Consider the following 9,112-nt stretch of genomic DNA (forward strand, 5'->3'; position numbering starts at 1 on the left):
TCAGATTTGAGACAGCATAGTGATTATGTATATTGTCAAATTCTGACACCGTCTTTTAGCAGGAGTTGACTTGAGAAAGGTCATTTACCCTTCCTGTGCCTAACATCTTCTCACCTGTAAAATGGGAATAATAAAGCTCTGCATAGAATTGTTGTAAAAGTTGTATGAAGCACATTAACATAGCACTCTTGCAGTGGACAGATTTTCTATATATAAATTCATACAATAGCAAAACTCTTATTGAAACAAAAATCAAAGTTATTAAGAAAGTTGTGCATTGAAAATAATGGTAAGTGTCCAATAGTGAATTTTAGTTCCCACAATAAAACAGACCTCATGTTTCCATGCAGGATTCTCTCACTCTGAATGGGATTGCCAGTCACTGGAAAATGACAAATGGCCTCCAGGGATGTGGCAATGGGAATGATCTTTTTATCTCAGACCACAGTTGGATTCCTGGGAAATTTCTTTCTTCTTTACTATTATAGTTTCCTTTATTACACTAGGTGCACGATAAGGTTGACAGATTTGGTTCTCCAGCACCTGAGTGTAGCCAACTCCTTGGTCATAGTCTCCAAAGGAGTCCCCCAGACAGTGGCTGCTTTTGGGATGAAACAATTCCTGAATGACTTTTTGTGCAAACTTGTTTTCTATGTTCACAGAGTGGGCAGGGGTGTGTGCATTGGCACCACCTGTCTCTTGAGTGTCTTCCAGGCCATCACCATCAGCCCCACAGGCTCCAGGTGGGCAGAGCTGAAACCACAAGCTCCTCAGTGCATTGGGCCCCTCAGTATCCTGTGCTGGATCCTGAACATGCTGGTAAATACCATCATTCTTCAGATTGTCACTGGCCAGCAGAACAGGATAAACAACACAAAGGAAAAGGATTTGGGATACTGTTCTGCAGTATATATTAACAACGGCATTATGACACCATTATATGTGTTGTTGTTTTCATCCTATGATGTTTTGTGTTTGGGACTCATGACCTGGGCCAGTGGCTCCATGGTTTGCATCCTGCACAGGCACAAGCAACAGGTACAACACATTCATAGGACCCACCTCTCCCCTAGATCCTCCCCTGAGTCCAGAGTCACCCAAAGCATCCTTGTCCTAGTGAGCACCTTTGTGTCATTTTATACCCTCTCCTCTATCTTTATTTTATTTTTGACTATTTTTCCTAACCCAGATTTGTGGCTGGTGAACACCTCTGCACTAATCACTGCTTGTTTTTCTACAGTCAGCCCCTTTGTTCTCATGGGCCGTGACCCCAGGATATCCAAAATCTACTATGCCTGCTATGAGTGGAATAGAAAATTCTCTAAGCTAATAGGATGCCTCTAAATTTCATGTATGGTGTCTTGATTCATTTTACACTGTGTCATCATTTATTCTTTCCTCAAAGAGGTTAATGCACATCTATAGTCACTCACATAACAGAGAATGTTTGAACTCAGACCCAGATTCTGCCTTCATGGGATTTATCATGTGGTAAGGATGGCATTTATGGACTAAATATATTAAAATTATTTTATAATTTCCATTTTATTAATCATTTCAATGGAACACTTTAAAGTTAAGAATTCTTTTAAAAGTAGAACTCTAATAATTCAGAAAACAAGGAAGTTTATATGAGTGTGTAACTTTAATACAATTCACTGTAGACTTCATGGCAGTGAACCCAAATATTTCTTCAAATTATCTAATGCATCAGTGTAATAGCAGGTGATCAAATTTATGAAAAGTGAGGAGGGATGTGAGTATTTGTGAGATTCAACAGGCTTGGGGAAGGTCTGAACTATGAAGCATCTCATAATGCATTGTCAAGGCATGGTGATATGCCTAGTGTGTAAATAAAACTGAGAGGTTGGTGACACTGTAATTAGACTGGGTCAATATTCCAATTATGTGCAGGGCCAGATACAGCCATGGGAAGGTGACATTTGGAGTCATCTGTGATTGGGATCTTGATGATTCGATATGGTGAAAGGCTGGAGGGACATGATAACGTTGTTCCTGCTGTTTCTATATTTACATGTGGGCAACACAACTGTAAAAATGAGTAGAGATTGGGACCGGTATTTGGGAGGTGGACATTGTCCTAAGGTAGGATACTGTGGGTGTGGGCAGTGATTGTGTAAACATACAGTGAGATTTTTTTGTTTGGCTTTTGCTCCACTATTTATTATTAAATTTCCATGAGCCAACAGATTTTTACCAGGGAGTTCTTGAAAAAAAATTAATTTTACAACAGAAGACTAAAATGTGATTTAAAATGCTGACATGTAGGTACACATGCAGTTTTGGAGCAAGTTATGAAGGTATTAAATAAAATAAAATACAGCTTATTTGTCCTTGTGTGATTTAGTCATCCTTTCAATAAATGTTCTTTGTGTGACTACTAAGTAGTGGATATTGAAAAGATACAACAGGGAAAACACAGTAAAGAATTTTTACCATAATAAGATTTATAATCCAGTGAGGAAAGACACACAAACAACAGTTCTCTGCATGTCCAGTGATAACAAGACTGTAGCGCGAAATGAGGCAGGAAGGTGGCCATGGGGGCATGTGGAGTGGCCATGGCAGTTCCTGCTGGGTGATCACTGCAAGGTTTCTGGGAAGATGTTCCTGACAAGACGACATTTGAGCAGCGACCTGAAGAGAGAAGGGAGACTACTCCATGGGTATCAGGGGTGGGTTTTCCGGCAGAGGGAACAGCATTGCAAAGCCCTGGGGCAGGAACATCTTGGTTACTGGGGGAGCATCAAGGAGGCTGAGGGACTGGAGGGAATGAGCGAGGGCCCAGCTGTGGACTGGACCAGAGAGGGCACCAGGACCCAGATCATGGAGGGCCTCATGCCGACGTGCAAATTGGGGCTTGGTCTCCGAAGAGTGGGAGCTGTCATGGCTGGAGCTGTGGAGTGAGCTGCCTGGTGATGGTGGTGCTGGGTGGGAAACAGACTGCAGGGGTGAAGGCAGGGGAAGGAGCTCGGTGAGGAGGCTCCACAGTCATCCTTTCAGGAGGGGATGGTGGCTCTGAGCAGGTAGAATAGTTAGAAGCTTGCTCAGAAGTGGTGAGATGGGGACATCCAGAAGCTGGGGGTGAAGGTTTTGCTGATCTGATGGAGATGAGGGGAAGAGATTTGGAGAAGTCAAGGTAGACCACAGAGATGGAGCCAGAGCACCTGGCAGGATGGAGTTGCTCTCAAGGAAAACGGGGAGATGCTGGGAGATCAGGTTCAGGAGAGAGGTCTACAGTTTGGATCTGGCTCATTGCACATCAGTATGGAGATGTCATGGAGGCAGCTTTTTGTGTAAATCTCAACTCTTTGGAAAAGTTTGGAATAGAAGAAAAGGCTAGTGAGATCAAAAAGAAAAAAATATGTACAGAGAAAATGGTGAACTGGAAGATAAATCATAGAATCATGTCATGAAGGGAGAGGGATGAACTGTGTCAGTGCAGCCAATAGAGTAATGGTAGAGAGCTATTTTGGGGAGAAGGAAATGTTTGAAATTAGGTAGTGGTGATGGTTGCACAACTTTACACATTCCCAAAATCAATTAATCAATGAATTTTATCTTTACATTGAAATATAATTTTAGAACATGTAAATTATACTTTAATAAATCTATTGCAAAAATAATGATAATATTTTAGCATACACCTACCCAGTGGGCTCAGTTTACAAACTTCATTTAAGATCTTTTTTTTTATGTTGTTAAAACTGTGTTCTTTTTTTTTTCTTTGTTTATCTTTATTTTATTTTTTTTTATTTCATCTTATTATTATGGGGGATACAGAATTTCCGGTTACATACGTTGCCCATGTACCCCCTGTCCCCCCAAGTCAAAGCTCCAGGAGTGTCCGTTCCCCAGACAGTGTGCGTTGCACCCATCTTGTAGGTATATATCCCTCCCCTCCCCACCCCCCTTTCCCGAGTCAGCACCTTCCAGCGTGACCATCCCCCAAACGGTGCGCAATGCACTCATTATGTAGGCATACACCCATCCCCTCCCCCCACCCCCCACCTCAGTCTGATATCCGATTGGTATCGTTCCCAGATGTGTATTTAGGTGATGATCAGGGAAACCAATTTTCTGGTGAGTACATGTGATGCTTGTTTTTCCATTCTTGGGATACTCCACTTAATATAATGGGCTCCAACTCTCTCCAGGAGAACCATAGAGATGTTGTATCTTCATTATTTCTTATAGCTGAGTAATATTCCATGGTATACATATACCACAGCTTACTAATCCAATCATGTATTGATGGGCATTTGGGTTGTTTCCACCATTTAAGATCTTGTTCTCAGCAGTCACCTTATCCCCCTACTTCACCTGAGTCCTTAGCATACTTTTAATGAGATTTAACCATTTTGTTGTGTTTATGAAAATGTGTTCTGTTTTAATCCTGAGAGTGTCAATTTAATCCATTTTATGTCTACAGTCTAACAAGTTTATGGATTCTCCTATTGGTGGCTATTTATGTTTTTTCCAATATTTTGGCTAACAGAAATAAATCTACCATAAGTATTGGTTATAGCTATTTAGGGCAAGATAGTGGACCAAAGACACCACCAGTCAGAGAGCCTCTGTAAGAAAGAGAAGTTGAGAGAAAAAACAAACAGACAGGCAAACATAGATCAGAAGAGGGTCTGAAGGAATGGTGCCTGAACCCACAGGAGATTCCATGGGAAGAGGCTGTGGAGCAGAACTGGAAGGAGAAATGCATAAGCGGGGATTAAGCCCAAGAGGCTTGGAGACCAGAAACAAGGGTAGGTGGATTGGTTAACACCCTCTTCCTTTGCATCCAGGGCTTTTGGTGGGCTTGCTCAAGAGACCTTCTGCCAATGTGACCCCAGAGACTGCTGCCACCAATGAGCAGAGAGCTTCTTACGGACAGGGCACAAGTTTCCCAGCCCCCCACCCATGCCTACTGATTCACAGACTCAAGCCAGATAGCAGGTGCCATATTGCTTCTCTACCAACCCAGAGCCTTTGTCCTCCCCAGGGGGCTCAACCCCTCAGATTCCATCTTGCTCATCCCCACACAGACATTTCCCAACTCTAGTGCAGACTGTAGGAGCCACAAGGGTACAGTGGGTCCCCAGTCATCTGTGTGACTCCAGAGCTCCATCATTCTGAGTGGACTGCCTCCTGGACAGAGGGTTGGAGGTGACCAGAGGGTGGGCTTTCTTCCACCTGTACTCTTTTTCTCCTCTTCCCCTTCCCCCAGCGCAGGTTCCAAGAAATACAATTTAGCCACCACACAAAGGCTTCCACAGGGAACTGGGCTCAGAGCTTTCCTTTTGGGGTCCTGCTGCACACTTAGGGGTGTTTGCATTGTGAGCTCCCTGCCTGCCAGCCCTCCCTGGACTCTTTGTAGACTCCTACCACCTGTGGGCCTAGGGCAGGGAGAAACAATCATCACACAAGTAAAAAAAAGTTACTGAAACAATATGTGAATGTTTCCAGGTTCCTGAGCAGTGGGGTCATTTGCAGATGATAAACCTCTGCTGAGAGTAGTAACATATCAGCTCACCAGGAAACGCCCTATGAACACACAGAATCAGGAACAATGTGTGTTTATTCAGGGGTAATGTCATGGGACAGACCACAGGGAAAGATGCTCCTGCTCCAGTATTGAATGTCCTGCCTGCACATGTGGAAACTTCAGACCTGCAGGAAGAAAACACACTGGGAGACAAAATCTTCACTGCATCTTTTGGAGCTTCTGTCTCCAGTGAGACACACTAAGCTCTCCGTCCCTCTTACACCACCGCTGCATTTATTCTCCAGAACATTCCATATGTGCTTTATTTCATTTCTGAATTTTGTATTGCATTGGTCTCTCAATCTGTTCATGAATCCACACCACGTTATTTTATTCTCCAAGCCTTTCAGTACATGATGAGGGTATCACTGTTTTTCTTTTCAGACTTCTCAGGTATATTTTTCTTTATTGAAATAAAATTTATATCTCCAGAAAACAATAAGACGGTATCTAATTTGGAATCAAACTCGATTTATAAACTAATTTAAAGATCATTGACATCTTGCTACTGTTGAATCTTTCTTGCCAAATATGTAATATCATATGTTATTCATACAAATCTATTTTTCATGTTTTTCAGAAATATATCATGCTAATTTCTTATTAATTTATGTTGAAATATGATTTGCTATAGATTCCTAGGAATGTTTTTTTTAAAGTGTGAAATAAGTGTATGATACTTTTATTGTTTCTATTAACGTGATTAATTGTAGTAATGGATTTACAAGTGGTGAATGTCACTTGCATTCCTGGCATATAGGGCATTAGATCATGATACAATGTTTTCAGTGCTAACACAATGGCTTCTAATATGTAAACTTTTTCACATTCACATTCATATGTTCTATATGTCTGTAATGATCTATATGGCTCCAATCAGGCAAAGTTCTCATATTACCCTTATGCAAATATGCCAAAAATTATTGGGAAGATTAAAGACTTTAAAACTCCTGAATAGTTAGGTAGCATCAGTTTATCAATTATTTCATTAGTAGAATGTCTCTGTGGATTTTATTATGTTGTGGGTTTTGTGTATGATGGTCTCTTAAAGTGTTCCATTCTTCTATTTGTTTTTTTTAATTGAAAGACATTTTATAAAACACATTCTTTTACCTAGTGTTATAGCAGTGTTTTCTGATCTTTGGCTTACTATAGCACATTGAGTTTGCTATGCAAAATAAATGCAATGCAAAGATTTTTTTAAAAGCCACACTGCTTATCCAAAAACAAATGCTTTCTTCACAGATTTACTGAAGTATATTTGACAAAAAAAATTGGATATACATATCTATGGTGTACAATGTGATGTTTTGATACACATACACTATAAAATAATTACAATTATTAATTAATTAACACACTCATCATTCACATAGTTATAACTCTGTGTGTGTGTGTGTGTGTGTGTGTGGTGAAAGTATACATTGCAGCATTCATTATTAACTATCCCCACCATGCTGTACATGAGATTTCCCAATTACTGACCCACCAAAACTGAATCTTTGAACCTTTGAATCCATATCTCTATGGGAGTGAATGATGAAAAAGTATATATTTCCAAAATATTTCATCTATACTTGCCTATTAATTTGCTTTGATCTGCACAAATTTCTCCCCATTTATTTTTCATATCATTATTTGATTTCACATTCCTACAATACAAATAAGCTGTCACAGCGCAACAGGTAATTTACACAGTAACTTGTTGACAAATCCTTTTCAAATTCTTTGTATGATTCCCTTTCCTTAGCCATAATTAAATGTTACATTGGCTTAGGGGTTTGAGCATTAACAGAAAAATTAGATTTTCCCCAGGGGAACATCTCAGGGAAGCACAGAGTCCAGTAAGACACATGTGCTTTGCTGTCAGCCCCTCATGTCTCAGGCCTCATCAATTTGTGATTTCTCCAGGGTTAGGGTTAGGGTTCAGAAGTGGAAATCAAGGTCCTCTCCCAAACACACTCATCTCCCTGGAGATGCTCCCTAGAAAGGCATCATTGTTTTTGGTAACTGGCAACTGGGACAAAGTTTTTCAAACTGTGATTAGCTCCCCAGTGTGCACTGTCACTGTTACTACAGGTGACATGATAATTGCAGCTCTGTGGAGGGTGAGGTCACAGGATCACAAACCATATTTCTCAGACCTGGCTGCCCCCTCCCACACCTATGGCTGTGCTGACCTGATTGTGATCCCTGAGCCCATCAGCAGTGGAAGAAACTCAGGTGAGCGTTTTATCTTTTGGTCTGTGAGGCATAGTCTGCAAGGGAAGTGAGTGTATCAGGAGGTGGGGTCAGTGTTCTTGTCTGAAAAAGTAATTCTTTAAGGCTGGAAACTGAGCCAATACAACATTCATGCAAGGAGGAGGAAATAATGACTGAGTTATGGGTTGAACTTGTGGAAAAGGATGGAGGTCAAGACCATGAACCAGTCCCTAATTGCTTCTAATTTAATGTAATCCTCACTGTTCATCAGTGTTGATTTTGATAAAGTCATAGATTCCTGGAGTTCTTTAGGGTTCTCTAGTATAATTTGAGAATTAATTTCCCAGATGCTCTACCTTCCAGACAGGAGTGGGGGACACCATTTCTAGCATGGGTGGAGGCATTTCTATAATACCTTCATGGCTGAGATAATGTATAAGGTATGGCTAATTGAATTACTTTAGTCTGTTTAGAAATAGTAAATATAGGGTTTTTGCCAATTCTAAGGATATTAATATACCTAATGGAGACCATAACTTTCTGGTGACAGAGAACACCTGTTGTCCAACCATTCTGGTATATGACAGTTTTCCTTCACAAAGTCAACAGGAAAGGTAACTTAACCTTAGCTTTTTGTATTTTTTAAAATTATGATTTCAGTTTTTTAAAGAATTGAATTGTTTATGATATTTACTGTTGTACAAAAAATTTCTAATGCCATTCCCAAGCTTCATACTCACGCTACTACTATTTAAATTGAGTAAGACAATAATTTTTTCTACCTCCAGTTTTCCTTTTACAGAATGCATTTGTGTTTTAATATATTTAACTCTTCTGACACTGAAGTGATTTTCTTTCATACTTTTGCATTCACAAATACTAATTTTCTGTATATGTTACAGGTAATTTATTAACAGCCTGTCCTCTGCAGTATTTTATCTCCTACTTAGGTCTCATGTCCCCTTGCTCAGCGCACAGCCATTTCCACCTGTGCTCCTTCTTAAGATGAAAAAGAGTCTCCTCTTTTAAAACCAACATGCAATCATTTCTGCATTCAATAAATTCAACTGGATCTTATATGATTACCATTGTAAGATTATATGGGAAAATCAGGGCACGTATACTCTACTTGGATCTCTGAAATAACATAGATGATATATGCCTATGAAATAAATAACTGTATTTCAGTAAAAAAATTACCAAAAACAAAATTGGGGGGAAAGGCACATGGTCATTCTTTTTAAAAATAACAGAATAAGCAAAAATATGAGGAAAATATGTGGATTGTTGAATATATATATATATATATATATATGTCTGATTTGAGAGAGCACAGTGATTAAGTAAACT

At 39.9% G+C, this 9,112-nt stretch overlaps 1 protein-coding gene across 1 annotated transcript; it reads left to right on the forward strand.

Moving 5' to 3' along the window:
• Positions 1-396: 396 nt before the first annotated feature.
• LOC138393667 (vomeronasal type-1 receptor 3-like) lies at positions 397-1,344 on the forward strand. Its single transcript, XM_069485047.1, has one exon. The coding sequence runs from the start codon at positions 397-399 to the stop codon at positions 1,342-1,344; it is 948 nt and encodes a 315-aa protein (XP_069341148.1).
• The last annotated feature ends 7,768 nt before the right edge of the window (positions 1,345-9,112 follow it).

This window comes from Eulemur rufifrons, chromosome 12 (assembly GCF_041146395.1).
Source record: "Eulemur rufifrons isolate Redbay chromosome 12, OSU_ERuf_1, whole genome shotgun sequence".
Classification (NCBI taxonomy): Eukaryota; Metazoa; Chordata; class Mammalia; order Primates; family Lemuridae; genus Eulemur; species Eulemur rufifrons.

Excerpts from the sequence above, each read along its gene's own strand:
- LOC138393667 (XM_069485047.1), top strand. The coding sequence starts at position 397 with ATGGCCTCCAGGGATGTGGCAATGGGAATGATCTTTTTATCTCAGACC.